Source organism: Plecotus auritus (genome assembly GCF_963455305.1).
Source record: "Plecotus auritus genome assembly, chromosome: 12".
In the NCBI taxonomy this organism is placed as follows: domain Eukaryota; kingdom Metazoa; phylum Chordata; class Mammalia; order Chiroptera; family Vespertilionidae; genus Plecotus; species Plecotus auritus.
In genome coordinates, this window is record NC_137778.1 from 15,023,821 (window position 1) to 15,046,771 (window position 22,951).

The 22,951-nt window shown below is 39.4% G+C and overlaps 1 protein-coding gene across 2 annotated transcripts in view; it reads right to left on the bottom strand.

Moving 5' to 3' along the window:
• Positions 1–2,424: 2,424 nt before the first annotated feature.
• Positions 2,425–22,951, bottom strand: part of NSL1 (NSL1 component of MIS12 kinetochore complex) — a 38,150-nt gene continuing 17,623 nt past the window's right edge. Inside the window, exons 5-8 of one of the 2 annotated variants that reach the window (XM_080649385.1) lie at positions 20,330–20,397; positions 18,034–18,308; positions 16,102–16,233; positions 2,425–2,450 (exon numbers count right to left, since the gene is read on the bottom strand). In XM_080649385.1, the coding sequence (XP_080505511.1) occupies positions 16,131–16,233; positions 18,034–18,308; positions 20,330–20,397 (446 nt within the window). In that variant the 3' untranslated portion in view covers positions 2,425–2,450; positions 16,102–16,130. Of the gene's footprint in view, positions 2,451–15,902; positions 16,234–18,033; positions 18,309–20,329; positions 20,398–22,951 lie in introns of those variants that run through there. The other variant, XM_080649384.1, reaches the window with a different exon arrangement.

Consider the following 22,951-nt stretch of genomic DNA (forward strand, 5'->3'; position numbering starts at 1 on the left):
TTATATGCATGAAATCATACTCTAGCATGCTTTTTCACTTAAAATATCGTATAAACCTCTTTCCATGACAATAAATATGCATCTATATTATCATTTTAAATAGGCCTGCAGACTGAAGGGTCCCAGGTTTGATTCCGGTCAAGGACATATGCCCGTTTGCAGGCTAGATCCCCAGTGGAGGTTGTGCAGGAGGTAGCCGATCAATGATTCTCATCATTGATGTTTCTATCTCTCTCTCTCCCCCTCCCTCTCTGAAATCAATAAAGAAATATATTTTTAAAAATATATATATATATGTATGGTATTCCAATGTAGAGCTACACCATAGCTGATCTAAGTGTCTATTACTTTGCTGTTTTCAATTTTTCCATATGTGTAGGCAACATTGTTAATATCCTTGTATTTGGTAGCAGAGGCTGCCATAACAAAATACCACAGACTGGGTGGTAGCTTATGTGAGAAATTTCTTACAGTTCTAGAAGCCGGAAAGTCCAAGATCAAGGTGACCACCAGTTTGGTTTCTGGTGAAGGCTCTCTTCCTGGCTTGTACATGGCCACCTTCTCACTGTGTCCTCACGTGGTGGTGGGGGGAGAGAGAGAGCTCTCTCTTCCTCTTCTTATGAGGCCCATTCTATTGGACTAGGGCCCCACTCTTATGACCTCATTTGCCTTTAGGTCTTAAAGACCCTATCTCCAGATATAGTCACATCTAGGGTTAGGGTTTCAACGTATACATTTGGGGAGAGGACACAGTTCATTCCATAGCGATCATTGTACCCTTACGTGTCTGTACTTGTCTGATTGTGGCCTTAGGTTTAATTCCTAGTAGTGGAATTGCTATTCAAAAGGAATATATATATTTTCAAGGTATTTGACACACATTGCAAAATGGCCTTGCAATTAATAGTCCTGCTAGCAGTGTATGAAAATCCGACTAGCTAATTAGGGAACACAATTGAGATTACAATTTTAGGACTACAATTCAGGGTCAGAAGGATTGAACTTGTTTCTTGGGTCATTTGTTGGATTCCTGATAAAGATGTCAGGGGGGTTGGGAGGAAGAAAAGAGGAACAAATAAATATAAGAAGAGGACCTGCCTAAAACAACATGTCAAGGGTTGTTTTTAGCAACTTCCCTTCTAGAAACATCTACTCCCTTAAGCTGTCTCCCTGGTGCCCAGAATTCCCCAAGGAATGGGCAACCCAAGAGCTCTGGGCTCTGCAGCCTACTTCAAAACACATCACATTTCCTCCATCCAAACTTGCCACTCCTCAGCCTTTCTCTCCCCCCGGCTCTTACAGGAAAGATAAAGACCGTGAGTTAAACTGGGTGTTCATATTACTTCTATTAAAGGTATTTGCATTTTAAAAGGAAAAAGTATTAATGATGCATTTACACAAAAGACAAAGGATGCAAACATTACAGACAAATTGAGTGATCATCACTCCCATTTCTAGTCATTCGTTTGGTGTGTGTCTATCCAGTTCTTATCTGTATTAAGTGGCCTAGTCTTCATCTACACGTCTGTCTCCCCTACAAGATTAGAAACCCCATGAGGGCAACGTCAATGTCTTGTTCATCACTTTGTCTCCATTCCCCAACCCAGGGTCTCATTGAATAACCAGCACTAGAAATGAGGGCACTGACGTGTGGAGACCTTAAGGAACTTGCCCAGGTTACCCAGAAAAATGGCAGAGTTAGCATTCAAACTCAGGCAGAGCATGCACTTACTAAGGTTTAAAAGTTAAATATATAATGAACATTCACATTGGGACCAGTGACATTTGGATAGAAGAGTTGCACCTTAGAAGGTCCAGCACATACCATCGAGGCAGAAGTGAGCACACTTAATGACTTACAGAAGAATCCAAGTAGCATACTATACACACACAGAAAAATAGGTAATTCATTTTTCTTTTTCCTCTTCAATTTTCTTTTCCCTGGAAAGACATCTAATACAGTAACAGTGTTTTAACTAGTTGTGGAATGCTAGTATCTAGTGCAGCTCTAAATTGTGGTATACCATGGAAATTTTAATAGCCTAGTATCCAAAGTGCTCATTATTCTCTTTAAAACAAGAAATAAGACATTTGTCATTTGTGACTCACTTTAAAAAATAATTTCACTCCTTTCCTATTGGACTTACCACCACTTACAACTAATTTGTAATCTCCTTGGAGGATTCTCCAACTTCTTGTTGTGTCTGGCACAGAGCTGGGCTCACAACACTGGTCACACATCTGCTGAGTGAGTTAACTATGAATGACTTCCACCGGCTTGGCTATAGATCTCCTTAGAAGGAGAATAGCAGCTTTGGTATTCCCCCCAGGCACTACTTTGGTGTTCCTTCAAGAAATCTCTTCAACCGCCTGTGCTCTTGGCTTATGATGTAGGGCAGAAAGAGTCTTCAGTTTGAGTAAGAAGGTGGCCTAAAATGTGCTCATCAGACCTAAGGTACACAAAATTAGATTAACCTTTATTCTCAATTCCTTATACTCTGTCGTCATTGGTTCATAAATGGACTTCCTTTAATTATTTAGTACTTATTTGCTCATTAGTAATATAACAAACATCTCTAAACCCATCCCCTAACCCAAGAACCAGAACACTGACAAACCCTTTCATTTACTTGTATGCTCCTCCCTCTTCCATCCACACCTTAAATGTTGTGTTTATCATTTTGTTGTCTTTTTTTCAATTTTTTTTTTCAATTACAGTTGACATTCAACGTTATATTAGTTTTAGGTGTTGTTGCTTTTTTTATTGAACTTTTTTATTTTAGATATTTGTAGATTCACATTGCAATGAGATCCCATCTGCCCTTTACCCAGTTTCCCCCAGAAGTTAGTATCTTACAAAACTTATAATTCAGAACCAGATATTGACATTGATACAGTCAAAATACAGAACATTTCCATCACCACAAGGATCACTCTGTTGCCAGTACCTTTTGTAGTCACAACCATGTTCTCCTGTGCTTGGCTCACCCACTGCTTAATCCCTGACACTACTCTTCTGTTCTCCATTTCTATTATTCTGTCATTTCAAGGATGTCATATAAATATAGTCAGTCATACAGTACATAACCTTCTGAGATTGACTTTTTTCTTTCAATCAACATAATTCTCTGGCAGTTCATCCAGGTTGCTGCTGTATCAATAGCTCATTTTTGTTGTTGTTGCTGAATAGTATTCCTTGGTGTGGAAGTACCACAGCTGGTTTAACCGTTTACCCACTGAAGGGCATCCGGGTTGTTTCCAGTTCTTGGCTATTATGAATAAAACTGCTGTAAACATTCGTGTGAACCTAAGTCTTCATTTCTCTGGGGAAATTCCCAAAAGTGCAGTTGCTGGGTCATATAGCAGTTCAATGTTTAGTTTTTAAAGAAATGACCAAAGTTTTTGCCAGAGTGGCTGAACCATTTTAAATTCTCAGTGTATGAGTGATACCGTGTCGTGGCATGCTCTTCGGCATTTGGTTTTGTCACTACCTTTTATTTGAGCCATTCTGATAGGTGTGTAATGACATCTCATTGTGGTTTTAATTTGGATTCCCCTAATGGCTAATGATGTCGAACATCTTTTCATGTGTTTGTCACCTGTATATGCTCTTCAGTGAAATCTTTTGTTTATTTTATAATTGACTTTTCTGCTATCCTGTTGTTTTGTCTAGCTACACACACAGAAAGAAATCTTGCTGGGATTTTGGCAGGCGTTGCATTAAACCTATATATGACTTCGGGGAGAACTGATATCTTTGCTAGGTTGAGTCTTCCAATCCATGAGCACAGTGTGTCTCTCCATTAGTTTAGATTTTTATTTCTCTCATGCACATTTTGTAGCTTTTAGCACACAAGTCTGTACATGTTTTGTTAGACTATCTCATTTTGTTTTTAGTGATTATAAATAGTATTGTATTTTTGTAATATATATTTTTATTGTTTAAAGTCCCCCCGCCACTCCCACTCCTGAGGGCAAGCCCCCACCGCCCCAGTGTCTGTGTCCATTGGTTATGCTAATGTGCATGCATACAAGTCCTTTGGTTGATCTCTACCCGCTACCCCCTGCCCCTTGTCTCTGGATCTATTTTTGTTCATCAGTTTATGTTGATCATTATATCCCACATATGAGTGAGATCATGTGATATTTATCTTTCTCCGACTGGCTTATTTTGCTTAGCATGATGTTGGTGTCCACGTGTTCATTTGATTTTTGTAGGCTTATTTGTGTCCTGTGATTTGTTGAACTCACATATTAGTTTTAGGAATTTTTGGTAGATCCCTTGGGATTTCCTGTGTGGACAATCGTGTCATCTGCAAATAAGAACAGTTTCATGTAGTCCTTTCTGATTTGTATAGTTTTATTTTCTTTCTGACACTGACTAGAATTTCCAGTACTATATTGAATAAGAGCTGTGAGAACAAACCTTCTTGCCTTGTGTTTTGAGGGGAAACATTCAGTCTTTCATAGTTAAATATAATGTTAGCTGTAGTTTGTGTGTGTGTGTGTGCATGTATGCTTTTTATCAAATTGAGGAAGTTCCCCCTTTATTCCTATTTTTCTGGGAGTTTTTACCATGAATCATTATTGAATTTTGTCAAATACATTTTCTGCATCAATGGATATGATAGTGTGATTTTTCTTTTTTTAGTCTATTAGTGTGGTGGGTTATGTTGATTGATTTTCAATTATTAAACCTTATTTTATCCTTGGAATAAACTCTATTTGGTCATGATGTACAATTCTTTTTCTATATTGTTGAGTTCTATTTGCTAATACTTTGCTAGGTGTTTTTTTTTTTTTCTGTAAAGGATATTGCTCTGCATTTTTCTTTATTTTGTACTGAATTTGTGTGGTTGTGGTATCCGTGTAATACTAGCTTCATAAAGTGAAATGGGAAATGTCTGCTGTTCTGTTTTCTGGAAGGGATCACACAGAACTGGAGTAATTCTACTTTAAACATTTAGTAGAATTATTCAGCGAAATCATCTGGATCTGGAGATTTCTTTTTCGGGAATTTTTAAATTATGAAGTAAGCTCTAGCTAGTTTGGCTCAGTGGGTATAGCGTCAGTCTGTGGACTGAAGGGCCCGGGTTCGATTCTGGTCAAGGGCACATGTCTAGGTGTGGGCTTGGTCCCCAGTAGAGGACATGCAGGAAGCAGCCAATCAATGATTCTCTCTCATCATTGATGTTTCTCTCTCTCTCTCTCCCTTCCCCTCTGAAATCAATAAAAATATATTTTTAAAAAATATTTATTATTCCCCTTTTCTTCTTGCTTTGGATTTATTTTACTCTTTTCTGACTTCATGAGGTCTTTCCACTTCCATTCAATTCAAGGCATTTTTTTCCCCATCTCCCTTGAAATCTCCTATTTGACTCATGAATTATTTAGAAGAGTGTTTAGTCCAAGTGTTTGAAGATTTTCCTATTATTGATTTCTAGTTTGATTTCAATGTGGTCAGAGAATATACTCTGTATAATTATAATTCTTTTTAATTTGTTGAAGTTTGTTTTATGGCCCAGGATATATCTATATTGCTAAATGTTTCATTTCACTTGAAATGAATGCATATTCTGCTTTTGTTGGGAGGAGTGTTCTGTAAATATCTATCTGGTCACATTGGTTGATGCTGTTGTTGAGTTTTACAGCCTTGCTGATTTTTGTCTACTAGTTTCATAGATTGTTGCCAGATATCTTAATTTTTGCCCGTCTGGTAAGTGGAAAATTTTCTTATTGTGGTCTTGAGTTGCATTTCCCTGAGTTCTAGTAAGATTGAGAATTAAATTAAATATTTTCCTTCCTCCTTAATTTCACTTTTAAAAACATCATTGAGACTTTACCAATTATTCAAACCTATTGCTTTTTTCTCTTTGTTTTTTTGTTTTGTTTTGTTTTTACATGTGTAGTGACTCCTGCTGATGCATCTGAATAGAGAAAGCAAGAATATGTCTGCATAATTCTCCTTGTGTATCTCCACCCGGCACATTGCCACAGCAATTAGATACATACTTAGGTCAAAAACCTCCCATGACTCCTCGTTAATACAGTCCTAAGCCTTAACCTACCATTTAAAGCCCGTATGACGCACTTCTGATTTAACTAATCCAGCTGTGTCATCCCCTAGCTAAGTTGGTCCCTGCCTCCCCACTTTTGCACATACCATTCCCTCTGAGCAGAATGTTCTTTGTCAACCAAAGTCCTACTAATGCGTTAAATGTGGCTCACATGCTCCCTCTATGGAAACTTTCTTGATCATTCCAACTGGAAGTGCCTCTTTCCATTGTCCTCTAACATCTGTTACATGATCTGCATGGCTTGGGTACTAAGACACACATCTGGGCAACTACTGGTGGCCTGAGGTCAGTAATCCAGACTGCTTCCTGGCTGGTAGGCAAAGTGCCTCTCCTTCACTCATAGCCTAGCTCATATAGTGAACATTATTAAAATTCCATCTCAAATACCCAACTTCACCAAAGGTGGCATATTAGGCAAACCCCAATTTGTTGAGCAGAAATATCACCTATACAACAAATTTAGGAGAATGAATTATTTAGAATGTTGGTAGACTCATGCTTAGAGTGATTTCTATATACATGTCAACTGATGGTGGGAAATGAACTCTTCTCTTAATAGTAAAACTATCGGAAAAAATGTAATTTTAACATTTGACTTGTGTTATGGTGAGTGGATGTGGGCAACACTCCCCTGAGGTTTGGATTTTGTTTCTTCAAGCTAGGTAACAGTTTCAGTAGGCTGTATAATGAAAAGGACTTTACAAAAAACAAGTCTAGATAATGCCCTATGTTATTTTTAAAGTAAATTCCAGGCAAATTTCACACAACCTAGCTATATAAAAGTAGCTATGAAGTTTTATGTCTTATATGAATACAATTTCATATACCAGGCAATTCCAGTCTTCATAAAAAACTAAAGGGACCCCTAGCCGGTTTGGTTCAGTGGATAGAGCATCAGCCCGCAGAACAAAAGGTCCCAGGTTCGGTTCCAGTCAAGGGCATATACCTTGGTTGCAGGCTCCTCTCCGGCCCGGGCCCTGGTCAGGGCTCCTGCAGGAGGCAACCAATTGATGTGTTTCTCCAACATCGATGTTTCTCTCTGTCTTTCCTTCTCCCTTCCATTCTCTCTAAACATCAATAGAAAAATATCCTTGGGTGAGGATTAACAAAAACAAACAAACAAAAAATAAATAAATAAAGGTGATTAAATGTTAAAAAACAAAACAAAACTGAAGGGGTATCTGTGATGATGGAAGGAGACTTGACTTGGGGTGGTGAACACACAATAGAGTGTACAATGATGTATGGTGGAATTGTGCACCTGAAACTTTTATAATTTTGTTAATCAGAGTCACCCCAATAAATTCAATAAAAAGGGAAAAAATCAAGCTACATATTTTTAGTCACAGAAGGCTAAAATAAAATTTAAAAATAAAGATTCTCATCTAATATAAAATGAAACATTATAGAAAAATTCAAAATAACCATTATTATTGATAATTAAAAATAAACTATTATATTTAATAGTTAAAATAAATAAATTGGTATTACCATTTATATTTCCTTCACCCAGCAACAACTGCTGATACTATAGAAGAACCTCTGAGAGATTGTTCTAGATCTCTTTGGGTTCATGTTTAGGCAAGACTATTCCTGCTAGATTTTTTTTTTTTAATGAGGAGTCTGTACCACTCCCCTCCCTCCGTGATCCGGGATTAAAAACGCTGACGGTCAGCAGTTCTTCATGTCTATTTTCAGTTCCACATGCCGTTCTTCAAACCCATTTCCTCTCGTTCTCTCCCCAGCAGAGGCAGAGAGGTGTTGGCCCAAATGCTTCCACAGAACTCAACCACTGCACCTAAAACCTGCTCTTCTCTTGTGTGAATCAACCAGGTGTTTTCTCCTTGGCATTTGAGTCTCATTTTCCAATTATTTTATCACTTGGAGATATTCCCTGGAACCTTCCAAGAGGCTGAGAGCAAGGCATATTTTTCCGTAACAACCAGTGCACTTGGTTATTTGGCATTCTCATTCCTGATGGTGGGAGGCTGGGTCAGATGGCTTTGGGGGCTTCCTTCCACTTGTGACTTCATGGGCCTCTTCGCTGGGCCTGGATACAATTCTACATGTGCTAAATATTTAATAAGCTAGTTTACTGGCTGTGTGACTCAAGAGTGTGGTTCCTAATAAAAGCCACGCCACGAACGGTAAAGGGAGTTCCAGGAATTTGCTGGTTACTCATCGGTGGTAGGTCAAGCAGGGAAAATACAGGCCCCCTGCCCACTTCCTAGTCACCTCTCCCACGTGCATTGCAACAGAGATGGTTACAAAGAACGGTCTGAGCGACCCCACATTGCCCCTTGTGCTCCCTGGCAGGGGAATGCGCTGGGGTTACGTTTCAAAGAGCTCTGGCTTCATAGGGGCTGCTTCCCTCAGTGAAGAATGGGGCTCTGGGTAGTTGGGGCTTGCCCAGGTTGCCTCCCCCTGGTTTCCTTGTTTCTTTCCAAGGCAGACACTTCAAACATGGTGTTGTTGAAGTTGTGCATCGCTGAACTCGTACCCGGGAACCTGAGAGACACAGCCACGTTGGTCCTGTGCTCCCAGCTGAACCCCTCTAAAAGTAGCTGGGAAGCAGAGTGGGGGGAGGGGGGAGCCTGAGCAGTGGCGTGACAGTGCGCTCAGCTCCCTAAATGGTCAACTTTGGCAGAAGCGTTCAGGCACTGGCAAGCTTTTGCAGAAACTGCCTGGAGTCTGTCAAACGCCTTCCCTAATTGGCCCTGCATTCTTTGCAAACATTCACCACCCCTTTCATTCATCTTACTCTTGTGTCTTGCATTTTTTTTTTTTTTCTTAAGGTCAAATCACTTCTCCCATCATTCAAAGGGTGCCTGAAACCACCTCTTCCTGGAAATCTCCCCTGACTGACTAGAGCCGTGGTAGGCAAACTGCGGCTCGCGAGCCACATGCGGCTCTTTGGCCTCTTGAGTGTGGCTCTTCCACAAAATACCACAGCCTGGGCGAGTCTATATTGAAGAAGTGGCGTTAGAAGAAGTTTAAAAAACTTGGCTCTCAAAAGAAATTTCAATTGTTGTACTGTTGATATTTGGCTCTGTTGACTAATGAGTTTGCCCACCACTGGACTAGAACAATGAAACCCTCTGCCCTCCTTCCACACTAACCACTAAGAACTTCCCCTTTGTTTCCACAGAATGTAAATGCTGCAACTTATTTATTGTTGAATATGTTTTAAACAGATTCTCAGGAAGGACATAAAATAAGTGATGCCTTTCGAGAAGTCCCATGGTACCTCACTGATGTGCAAACGATCGCAACACATCAGAGCAGCCAACTAGTGTTGCTGCTGTACATGTGGCTCTGCAGGTGGTTGCTCAGAACCTGAAGTTCCACATTTCCAGTGGTGCTGCTTATACGTGCAGCATTAGCCAGATGCTTCAGTAGTAGTTACCAACAGGTATTTACTGAGAACCTACCACAAGCTAAGCATTGTGTTAGATATGGGGGATGTGGTGCCCATTGAAAGTTTTTCAAAAAATATATGTATGCACATATATTTTTATTGATTTCAAAGAGGAATGGAGAGGAAGGGAGAAATACAAATACCAACGATGAGGGAGAATCGACTGGCTGCCTCCTGCACGCCCCACACTGGGGATCAAGCCCATAACCTGGCATGTGCCCTGACTAGGAATTGAACTGTGACCTCTTGGTTCATGGGAGGTCAACCACCGAGCAACTTCAGCCAGGCCCATTGAAAGTTTTTAAGACTATTGTGGTGGCCCAGCAATATGATGGCCCTAAATCAGCCTTGGGCAAACTACGGCTCGTGGGCCGGATCCGGCCATTCTATCCGGTTCTCTTGCTCTCCGCTCCGCTCCTTTACTTTGAATTTATATTAGTTCACACAAACACTCCATCCATGCTTTTGTTCCGGCCCTCCGGTCCAGTTTAAGAACCCATTGTGGCCCTCGAGTCAAAAAGTTTGCCCACCCCTGCATCCTAAAGGAGCCATGCTTCTCTGCCAGCATTCACACCCTTGTATAGCCCCCATTCCACCATTTTTTAAATTGAATTTATTGGGGTGACATTGGTTCACAAAACCATACAGATTTCAAGTGTACAACTCAACAAAACATCATCTGCAGTGTGCCGTGATTTATGTTGATGCTCAACCACTGAGCCACGCCAGCTTGGCTGTACCACATCTTTTTTATCCACCTATCTACTGTTTGTAGATTGTGGCTATTGTAAATAACACTGCTAACATAGGGTGCAAATATTCTTTTGAATTAGTGTTTCAGATTTTCTTTTTTTGATACATTCCCAGAAGTGGGTTCACTCTGTCAAAAGGCATTTTTTAATTTTTTGAGTTTTCCACAGTGGCTGCACCAGTCTGCATTCCCACCAACAGTGTGTGAGGGTTCCCTTTTCTCCACATCCTCACCAACACTTCTTATTTGTTCATTTATTGATGGTAGCCATTCAGACAGGAGTGAGGTGATATCTCATTGTGGTTTTAATCTGCGTCTCTCAGATGACTAGTGACATTGAGCATTTTTTCACATCTATTGGCCATCCATATGTCCTCTTTGGAGACCTGCCTACTAACATCCTTTGCCCAGATTTTAATTGGGTTGTTTGTCTTCTTGGTGTTGAGTTGTATAAGTTCTTTATATTTTTTGGAAATTTAACTCCTTATCAGATATATCATTAGCAAATATGTCCTCCCATTCAGAGGGTTCCCTTTTCATTTTTTTAATCTGAGCTGGCCTGTGACTTGCTTCAATTAATAGAACATAGAAGTGATGTGCCAGTTCCAAGCATAAGCCCAAGAAGATTTGTAAGTTTTCTGCTTTTGTGGTTTGGGCAGCCCTGAGCTACTATTTATGGAACGATTAGTTACACAAACATTGATACCAAAACAAACAAACAAACAAACTGTAATTCCTGGAAGCAGGAGAAGAGTATATGATTTTCCAAAGTGGCTTCATGATACTTTGATAAACCAAATACTTAGAAATTTAATAATCAAGCAGAGTCACGGTACCAACAGGCCTTTTGAAAAACCAGCCCATACCAAGTTCTTGGTTTAAAACAATAACCAAGTGGTCATTTGCTCACAGTTCTGTGATCTGAGCTCAGCTCAGCTGGTGGTTATTCTGATGGCCTTGCTGGTGGTTGGCAGGAGACTGGGTTCAGCTGGGACCTGGGATGGCTGAGCTTCTCTCTTTCCCTGTATCTCAGGGCCTCTCCCCATGATTTCTCCAGGTGAGCAGCTGGACTTCTTACTTGGTAGCTGTGGTGTAATGGTGAGGACATCCAGCACACACGGCAAAGGGCCTTTACTGTGTAGCACAGGGAGAAACTGGAGGCGGGGTTGGAATTACACCCCCTCACCTGCAGATTGTGTATTGTCTGCAGACCCTTGGGAAGGTGTCAGGGTGTGTATGCTCTTAGCATGTTCCTGGCATGTAGGAAGTACTCAACACATGGTAATTATTAGTATTTTATTACTGTTACCTTCAGCAAATAAATTAATAAGATTGTATTCAAACATTTATAGGAAAATATTTTTGTAAATTCTGGGGCTATAGTAAATATTTTATATGCTTGTTTTAAAAAATATGCTGCTTTAAACAATTCTATAATTCATACAATTAATGGCCTTTCACCCAATTTTGCTGCAATGTTACAGTTGTTGGCTTTACTTAATCTCTTACTTTGGGTAATCTTTTATCTTGAATAAAAGGGTAGAATAAATTGTGATCTCATGTAGCTAGAAAAAATCTGACATAGTGAGTTTGTTTCAGATATTTTTTTCAAATCACATTTATAGGGAGATATGAAATAAAAGTTTTATGGGGAGAGAAACACACAATGGTTTCTGAGAATTCTGAGGCTCTAATGTGGTATCTTAGCTAGTGAAGGGAACCACAGGCTTATCTGCACATCGTATATATATCGTTCGAGACCTCTCCAGAGTGTAATACCTTCACAGACAACATGGGGGTGAACTTGATCATGGTCCCTTTGTTGACACATCTCAGCTCTTCCCTCCTGTTTTTTTCTCTCTGACTTAGATAACAGCAGGGAGGAGGGGAGATGGGCAGAGTCCCCAGCAATGTGTTTCAGGGAGAGCAAGTCTGGGAGTGCTGTGGGTTAGGGGTGGGGTCACAGAGTCCATCACCCAGGCAGAGAGAATGCAACACTTATTTATGTATTTGAACTTTTGTCCCCTGTGAGTGTGAGGCAAATGAGGATTCATTTTAGTTAGGAGTATTTCTCATCTGTCAAATCTGAAAATCTCCTATGAAAGAAGAATGAATTGGGTTGGGCTTATACCAAAGAGAAATTGCAAGTAAGTATTAAGATTTGCCAGTAAATTACAGGAATTTCTTAGTGTTCCATCAGTTTCCGAAACCAGGCAAAACTATTTCTTGCAAACAGCTAATTCCACAGAAGTCTGAAAACCCATGAGTTTCACTCTCATCTTCCCTTTGGGTGCCTGGAACCCCAGCAACAGTATGGATTCCCCCTACCCCTCCCTCTCCAGTCCTGGGCCTTTCCCTCCGCCCCCTCTCACTGTCACACAGCTGGATTCCCAGCTGTCACTGATGTCTCTGGTGACCAATGGCCGATGCTAGTGGGCAGGGTCTATGCTTTGGTTCACTCAAGAATATCCATACACCTTAGCACACTATTCCGATTCATTGAGTATTTGTAGAATCAAAGGTGTGATTTGTAGAGAGCCCCTGGGAAGGCACATGGGCATTTCTTTAAATTGTCAGCTGAATCCCGGGCGGTAGGCAAAGCCAACCACGTAGCTGGGAACACATTCTGCCAAAAGACAGAAGTGTTGTCAGCTTGACCTTCATTTCTTATGTAAATCCAGCCAAGCACCAGGAATGAATACGATTTGGGCCCACCCAAGAATGCAAATAATCTCCTTTGTCTTGACTTTTAGTAAAACTCCCTGGTATTTGGGGTATAAAATAAAAATGCTGTATCAGCTCTGGGTCACTGTCTCTCCATCAGAAGAGGGCAGTGGTCCCACACCGTCCCAGCTTTTACTTCTATCTCTGTGTCTGTCTTTTTCTTTCATTTTCTCAATTCCCAGCCGCCCCTACTCAGGAACTGGACCGCTCTCCAGCCGCGCTGGACGCGGAAAAGAGAGAAATATTTACAGTGATTATAAAAAATGATTTTAAAATGTTGTTTGATATGTGACTGGGAAGATCACAGGCTCTGAGGCTGAGATGTGTGGGACCTGGAGCAGAGGTGCCCTACAAGTTGGCCACATGTTATTATTCTGTCACTGCCGTCCCCTAGTTTCTTTTCCTCCTTTTTTTTTTTTTTTCTTCCCTTTCAGTCATCCCCTAATTTCTACACTCCCACAGGAACAGAACAGAGCTGGGTAGATACGGCATCCATAGAAATCAGAGAGAATTCATACCCATACTTACTTGAACCTTTTTCCCTATCAAAAAAAATTTCTAACAGGGAAGGAAATAAAGCAAGATATGCAGGTCACAGCGTCCCCTTTTATTTTCCTACCTGGTCTTCTGGTGGTGATGCTCAACTGTAAAATGGCTTGAAAGAAAAGGAGCTTCAAAAGTAGAAATAAAGGAATGAGGGGGCTCTTATCTTGGAAAGAGCCACTGCACCAGCTGGTGCTCCAAAGGGCAGAGGTGGAGGGGGGGTGCTGAGGGGCTGTTAGGGTGACTCAGGCAGCTAGGACCCTGAAGGGGTCACCACTGGCTGCGTCGTGGAAGAACTAAACCTCAGAAGAGTTTGAAGGAACAAGAATGAAACGCTCAAGTCTCAGATACTAGGGACTAGTGAAGAGGGGCATGTTCCATCAAGGTGACATGAGAGGCAGAAATGGACAGACAACTCCAGTGCCATCATGGCAGAGGAAGTGGCCACAGAGCCACACACATGGGCAGCAAGGGAGGCCCTGAAATCCATTGAGCCCAGGAGCATGGGGGCCATTCTCTGAATGGGGCTAGCTGAGGTGATGCTAGGCGGCCTGACCCTTCACAGGCATATACATGAGCTGCAGCAGGGGACCCCGAGGAGCCAGGTCTTCCCTGGCTCCCCCAGACCACCCAGAAGTCAAGGAAATGCAGCCAAAGGAAGGAGGGCCAGAGGCAGATAGATATTATCTCTAGCATCAAGGAGTCAGTCTGAGGGGTGTGAATGCCACCCTCTTCTCTGATCAGGCAGGGATTTGGGGACTAGGCTTCAAACTCTAATAGCCAGAAAATGAGAATTCTAATTCAGACAGTTTTCCTAGTGATTTGCCCTCAGTCCTTTAAACCCCACCTCCACCCCTATCCCCTGCAAAAGTAAGCCCATCTTCTAAGCTGAATTAATAATGAATATGGCCCAGCCAGCGTGGCTCAGTGGTGGAGTGTCAACCTATGAACCTGGAGGTCACAGTTCAATTCCCAGGCAGGGCACATGCCCGGGTTTCAGGCTTCATCCCCAGTGCGGGGAGTGCAGGAGGCAGCCGATCAATAATTCTCTCTCATCATTAATGTTTCTCTCTCTCTCTCCCTCTCCCTTCCTCTCTGAAATCAATAAAAATGTATTTTAAAAAATAAATCATGAATATGAATGCCACAAGTCATTTATGCCTGAGATTGTGACTTGGGGGAAGTGATAAGTTAGAAATTTGCAATATAAAATCATTCATTCATTTAACTAATATCAGCAAAGGGCCCACAGGGTACAAGCAACGTAGAGATACAGCAATGAACATGAGAAGACTCTTCAACCCTGAAGCTTCAAATAAATAAAATATTGATTTCCCCAAGTCCTTTAATATAAAATCCCCACAAACCCTTCAGTGGGTTGCCAACCTTTTGGACCTCACGGGCCACCAGCGGTCTGCGGACCACGGGTTGGCGACCACTGCTTTAGAAATACTTTTTTTTCTTCATTTTTGTACACAGCGGCTTGATAATAGAATCTACTTGCAAAACAAATAATTGGGGGGAAGGGGGGCCGGGGGAAGAACTCCAAAGAAACCCAACTAAACATCTCAGCTAAAAACAGACACTACAAGTCTTATCTGAAATATACTGAGATAATGGAAGCCTCTGGCATATAATTTATGTCTTAATTCTCAATGATATGAAGATAGTGTCAAAGACAATTTATACTCACTTGCATTTGTGTTAGTTTTAAAATCATTTAAAAATCAAATTTATTTTTATGCAAGTATTTCATGCACATAATTAAAAGAATAAAATGTATAAGGCTTATGTCAACCACAAAAAATCAGTTCCTTGTCTTACCTCCCTTCCCTAGGTTCATTCACAAAGTTAACTACTTTCCACTCTCTTAGCTGTTTTTCTCCTAACCAGAATAATATCCAAATGGTGCTATCTTGATTCAGCTATTTTCGAGATAGGCACTGATGTCCCATTGTGATGAACATTTCATTCCCAAACATTGCTGATATTCAGATGGTCACACATTAACTTCTGTGCTAGTCAGGGCAGAAGCTTCCTCAGTGCCCTCTCCAGGCCGACCTGCCTGCTCCAGTTCCTGTGCTGGCACACCCTGGCCTTCCCCAGGACCCAGCAGCTAAGGGGGCCCTCAAGAACCCCGCTCCAGTGCTTGGACCACTACCCATTCTGACTGTCCAGTGCCTGTGCTGTATTCATCTTTAATACCCAATCCTCTGACCTTCCCTATGTAACTGTCCCAATTTCCCAATGAATTCATATTTGGGATGTTCATTATTATGTTTATATAAAGATTGTTCACTGTGGTCAATCTGTAACTATGATTACATTTTTCTTGTACAGCTTTCTGCTTTACTGCAAAGAATAAATGCCTGATTTTTTTTTTTTATTTGATTCATTTCTTTGGACACCTGAATACAGACTGCTCTAACCATGGAGTGAAACTTTGGACTTGCTGAGGGACTTCAAGTTTCAGCTGTCTGTCTGGGGTTTTAAAATAGAACTTGCCCTGGCTGGTGTTTCTAAGTGGTTAGAGCATCAGGCTGTGCACCGAAGGTTCTCCAGTTCGGTTCTCAGCCAAGGGCACGTACCTGGGTTGTAGGTTTGATCTTAGCCCCAGTCAGGGCATGTGTGGGAAGTAACCAATCGATGTGTCTCTCTCACATTGATATTTTTCTTCTTTCTCTTTCTCTCTCTCTTCTCCCCCTGCTCCCTTCCACTCTCTAAAAAAAAACAAAAACAAACAAACAAACAAAAACAATGGAAAAAATATCTTCAGGTGAGAATTAACAAAAAAATTAAAATAAAATAGAACAAAATTTTTTTAATTATAAAAATTTCCAAACAGATACAAAAGTAGAAAGAATATATCTATCACACAGATTCAACATTATCAAGATTTTTACCACATCTGCTTAAGCTATTCCTTTTCCTTTTCCCTTTGCTAACATATTTCAGAGCAAGTCCAAGACATCAAGCTCACTAAACAATATACATCTCAATATGTATCATTTTTTTAATATGTATCATTTTTAAAAGAGAAACACTTTCTTTTATAATCATAATGCAATTATCTAATCTAGGAGAATTAATAATTCTTTTGTTTGCAGGCTTTTGGAGTGCAATAATTCATACAGAATTATATACTATAAAAAAACACTGCCTTAGAATAGCAATATTCTGTAGCTTCAAACAATTTAAAAACAAATTTAGTATGTTCTGAAATGCAAGGTACTGAGCTTCCATTCAACTAAAGCTGAGTTCAAAAATGCCTAAGACAACTCTTAAAAAAACACAGTATAAAGATTTTAGTCATTGCACATTTTAATAAAAAAACAAAATGCTTTATACAAATGTACAGATCTCAAATTGTAACTTTAAAATACAGAATACCATAAAGTGGCTATATAAGTTTTCTTAATTGAGACAGACTTTCTGTCACATTTTGACATTTATGATCATTAACACATAATAAACACAAGAAGTATAGATTTCCAACCTCATGATTAATAAATTCCTTTGCAAATGAATGAAGGTACAATCATCAAAAGGGGAAACAGTTGGCAAGTTAGATGGCCCTGCCTACGTTGTGTTAATGTGAGTAAAAGACAGCAGGAGCTCTAAGGAACTGTAGTTAAATATTCCAAGTATGGGCAATATAGCTTTCTCAGACTTCTACCAATGATTATATCCTTGATATACAAACATCCTTAAATATAAAATAGTTCAGTATGATTACATCTATATTTATTCCACATGACAATTTCTTAATGTGTTACTCTGATGTATATTTTTTAACTGGAGTCATATACAAAGAAATAATGAGAAATCCTTTAAAAATATTATTCACAAGTCAAATTATGCATAAAAATTAAAAGGCCTATGGAAAACGAAGTGTGGGCAAGAAATATTGGAAGAAATTCTTGCACAAATAATAGCTGTCTTGTCTTATAACACAAAATAAAAACAAAACTTCCTACAATTAAACTCATAGATCTAAATTAGCTGGACTAGAGTGACAAAGTCAAAGCTAGTCTTTCATTTGCACATTCATTTGATAAAACAAATCACATTGAAAAGACACCAAAAAAAAACCCTCCATGTGTTCCTGTGCAAAACTGGTGATTCCTCTCAGCGCTTAAATGAAGACAACTGTTACACAGCTCTTCTTTAAAGAAAGCAGTAGGTCCAGAAAACTGACAGAATGTTACTCATAAAATTCCATAAAAGCTGTAAAGCAGCCAAGAGTTGATGGCATTTAAGGACAGTAAAAGACTGTACTGTTTATACCCATTGATGGGCTTTGTGCCAACATTTTAAAACTATGCTTTTCATCGACTATAGACGAAACATTGAGGAAATACAATATTACATCATACCCCAGAACAGAGTTATTACATCTGTATAAAGAAATCACTAAAGAGTTACTTGTTATTTTAAATGAAGTTCTGTCTAGGCATCAGACTTTAATCTAAATGTTGACAGCCCAATTTCAACTCCTGAGATAAACAAAAATAGCTTACGTATCAAGATTAATTCTCTTCGGCCGCAATGGATACCATTTTCTCTGGGGGCAGTCTTTAGTTTGCTTTCTTTTCAGTACCACGTTAGTGGTTTTGCTGGTAGAAGTCTCTGTTGGAGTGGTTTCTATTTGTGTTATAAAGCTCTCAGGTTTAACATCTGGCTCCTTATAACAACTGGAAAAGACTTCTTGGTGGATTCTCTGGAGTTGGATAACAGGCTGCATCTTTAAAACTTGGGAAAATCCATCTCCTTGTTCAATTAATGCAGGCAAGGACTTAAAAAAGTAAACAAACAATAATACTCAAAATTAATCTCAAGTTGAAACAAACACACAGGGACAGACACAACACTCTAGAATTTAATTCTTTGGGTCCAGACTTTTGTTAAGACCTAAATTTGGGGGTTGCATAAAACTTACCTTCAAATACCAGTTTTAACTGAGGAATTTTAACTAAAAGCTAAGACTAAAAAGATATATTCTATTCCTATAAATGCCTAGTAGTAAAATAAAGCAGAAAGTAACAATTTCAGAGCTAAGGACTTAATGTCTGAAATTCCACATTTTAGTATAAGTATTTTAGAAATCTTAATAATCAGGAGAAAGGATCAGCACATTTTTCCTTTAAGGGCCATATAGTAAATATTTTAGGCTCTGAGGCCTTAGATCTTGTCACAATTATTCAATTCTTTCATTGTAATGTAAGAAGCCATAGACAATAGACAGTACGTAAATGAATGGACATGGCTGAATCCAATGAAGTTTTCTTCACAAAACCAGGTGGTAGGCTGGATTTTAGCCTGACCCACCACTGTTTGTAAACTCTTGATCAGGAACATGCTATGAGAGAAGCATGAGCACCAGAAAGTCATGGAACCAATACAAACCACAAAAGAATGTTACAGAAATTTTAAGAACAGGGGATATTATGAAGTTTAAAGTTATTTTCATATACTAGAAATAAAAAATGTTTTCCTGTTTCTATAAAATGCCAAAAATATAAACAGTTTTATTATAATAACTAGAGGCCCAGTGCACAAAATTCGTGCACTGGAGGGGGGAGGGGGACCAGTCAGCCTGGCCTGCACCTTCTTGCACCCTAGGGAGCAGGCCCAAGCCAGCAGTCGGACATCCCTCTCACAGTCCGGGAACCCTCGCTCCTTACTGCCTGCCTGCTCGCTGCTCCTTAGTGCTGCTGGGAAGGCAGGAGAGGCTCCCGCCACCACCGCTGCACTCACCAGCCGTGAGCCTGGCTTCTGGCTGAGCGGCGCTCCCCCTGTGGGAGTGCACTGACCATCAGGGGCAGCTCCTGCATTGAGTGTCTGCCCTTTGGTGGTCAGTGTGCATCAATGCGACCTGTCGTTTTGGCAGTTCCGCTGTAACGGTTGCTTAGGCTTTTATTAGGCCTGGTGCACAAAATTTGTGCATGGGGGGGCGGGGGTCCCTCAGCCCAGCCTGCACCCTCTTTAATCCAGGACATCCCTCTCACAATCTGGGACTGCTGGTGCCTAACTGCTCACCTGCCTGCCTGCCTGATCACCCCTAACCACCTCTGCCTGCTAGCCTGATGCCCCTAACTGCTCCCCTGCCAGCCTGATCACCCCCAACTGCTCTCCCCTGATCACCCCTAACTGCTCCCCCCTGATTGCCCCTAACCACCTCTGCCTCGACCTCTGCCACTGTGGCTTTGTCCAAAAGGATGTCCAGAAGATGTCTGGTCTAATTAGCATATACACTTTTATTAGTATAGAAGATATTAAGACTCCAATTTGATATGTTATATACTACATTGGGTAACAGTATAAGCTCTGGAGCCAAATAACCAGAGTTTAAATCCTGGCTGAGTTACTTATTTGGGCAATCTAGTTAGCCTCTCTGTGCCTCAGTTTCTTCAGCTGTAAAATAGGGAAATAGCAGTACCTATCTCATAGGGTTATTAGAAGGATGAGGTAATATAATATATGTAAAGCAGTTAGATGGTACCTGATCCATGCTAAATGCTCACTAAATGTTAGCTGGTATTATTATCCAAAATTGTTTGTTGGACTGCTAACTCTCAGAACTCAAAAATATAACCAACCTTTAAAGAAGCCAGGTATAATACTGGCACACAGTAGGTATCTAATAAATGGTAGTTATTCTGAATGTCACTGTTGCTTAATTAAGTCATTAATGACCTATTATAAAAACTACTAAGAATTCCTATTACAATAGACTAAAACACATGTGGCTGCTAAAAGCAAATACCTAGCTACAGATTTTTTTCATTTTATAATTTTTTAACATATAGCTTTTACCTTCATGGCTTCACTGATCTCCTTAGCTACTGTTTCTCCTCTGCATCTCAAAATTTCCACACGAGAGGCTGCAAAGAAACCGCCAAACAGTATTTTACATTTTTAAATCTAATAACATCATAAAAGACACGTAGATGCTACCTAGATAAACATCTGTCAGGACTATTCACCTTAGCTCAAGCTTTCTTAGGATAGTTTAAAATCTATTAAAACAAGTGTCCTTTTAAATTTATCTAGATACATAAGAAGACTAAAAAACATAAGAACAGTAGAGTAAAATTAATAGTTATACACACAAGATGATAGACAACAAGAGTTGTATTAAGAGTAGTCTTAACACTGTGACTACAGAAGAAAGCATGTTTGTTCCATATATTGTTTACCATTACGTTTGACATCTTTAAGCCCTATCATCACATTTAAAATAAACACAGGCTAATATTTGATATTTGTACTATTCTGAATTTTATAAAAATAAAACATATTTGGACTTTAGAATTTGTATTCACACTGCATCAAAGATACCTAAATGAAACTTCTGGAATAGACTGTCAGTAGTATATTAATTTTTCTTTTCTTAATTCTTTGATACTTTTTTAATTCCAAATACATTTTATTTTCTTTTAATCTTTGTTATAAATGTTCACAGCTACTTCATAAAAGAACTGCATATTCAATTATGTAGGGATAAAACTTAAAACTCCAATAAAACCAAAAATATGAAAAATCATTCCATTATGAAATTGTCTACAAGTTAGTTTTTAGTCACTAAAAATTTCCTCTTTTTATTTCCAGTGCCCTGACCGGGAATCAAACCTGAGACCCTTTGGTGTATGGGAGGACACTCTAACCAACTGAGCCACACCAGCCAGGGCAGAAATTTCTTAAAGTCTAGGCAAACAAGTACATAACTATGTTAGAAGGACTGTAACTTTATCAGCTTCAAGAGACTGGCAAGTAAGTCAAGAAAATAATTTCTTTCATAGCTGCTATTTTCCTTTTCTGACTTTCTTTAGCTCAAAAAAGTGAGAACACTTCTAGAAAAAAAGGAAATGAATAGTAAAAGCAAATGAGAGAAAGTAGGCACTCAAAGTTGAAAGCAGGCACTGAGAGAGCAGGCACTCAAAGGTAACATGATGGTCTCAAGAAAGGGTTCTTAACCTTTTTTGTTACCAGAAATTTCTTTTGCAAGCCAGTGAAGCCTATGAACCCCTTCTCAGAATATATATTTTTTAATGTACTGGTTTTTTTAATTGAGATATAATTTTCATACAGTGAAATGTATATTTTAAGTTTAGCATTCAATCACCTTTAACAAATATATACCAGGATGGACATTTCCATCACTCTAGAAAATTCTTTTGTTCCCCAGCCCCAGTCAACCTTCTCTATAAGAAGCAACCATTCATGTGATTTCTGTCATTATACATTAGTTTTGTTTACTCTAGAATTTCAGAATGTTTTAAAATAAAATTTAAAAATATGATTATTTAAAAGTTGTATATGTAATATGTGTCCCTTTACTAATGATTTAAATAACATAATCAAGTGGCAGGTCTAATAATTACTGTAATATGAAAATAATGAGAATAAACAATATTGTGAAGTATCTGCAACAACTGAAACTGAAAATATCTGTGGCTTCTGGTAGCAAAAAAAGTTACAGGTATGGCTAGTATTACCACCATTTCCTGCATTCTAAATGGAAAGGAAATGCTAAATTTCAGTTTGAGGTTAGTAAAAATAGCAATGTAATTGCTACCCAAGCCTATAGTCCCCTATATTCTAATAATTATATATATTGTACACATGAAAATGCAATGGGCATATTACTTGAAAATATATCTAACACACTGTTTAAAAATAAGTTTATCCTGTTTCCCAACTATGCAGACACTCCACATTCTAGAGCAAGGTAGAGTTACATGTGTTTATGTGTATATGTGAATATAAAGTCATCAAGCTGTGCACTGTATGTACACCCTAATACAGTATATATACGCATACACACAATAACGAACAAAATCTTTTTAAATATTTACTCTAGAAAATTGTCCTACTTTTATGTATAGGGCAAGACAATCATATTCTTCTTAATTGTTATTACATGGTTTACAAAAAAATCTATCATCCAAGGTATCCTTAATTTTTTAAAAACACGTGCTACTTTTTTTAAATTGTCTTTGAACCCTCACTGATGGACAATAGCTGTTCTCCATCTGCTGCACAAGCAATGACAATGTAAAAAGTTCCAAGAGTAGTTTGGGTTTGTGTGTAAAAAGGAGTGGGGCCCCAGGCTTGGATAATTATAAACGTATGTTCACACATAAATATCTGGTGGAATATTCTAAAGTTGTGCTGGACATAAAAGATATTCAGTATTCTTCTTATCTTCTGACTACAAAATGCCAGCTGTACCCCCCCCCATTACTGTGGTTAACCAAACACTTTCCAACCCCCACTTTTTCAAAATATATTTTTATTGATTTCAGAGAGGAAGGGAGAGGGAAGAGAGATAGCAACATCAATGATGAGAATCATTGATTGGATGCCTCTTGCACGCCCTCTACTGGGGATCGAGCCCGCAACCCAGGCATGTACCCTTGACCAGAATCGAACCCA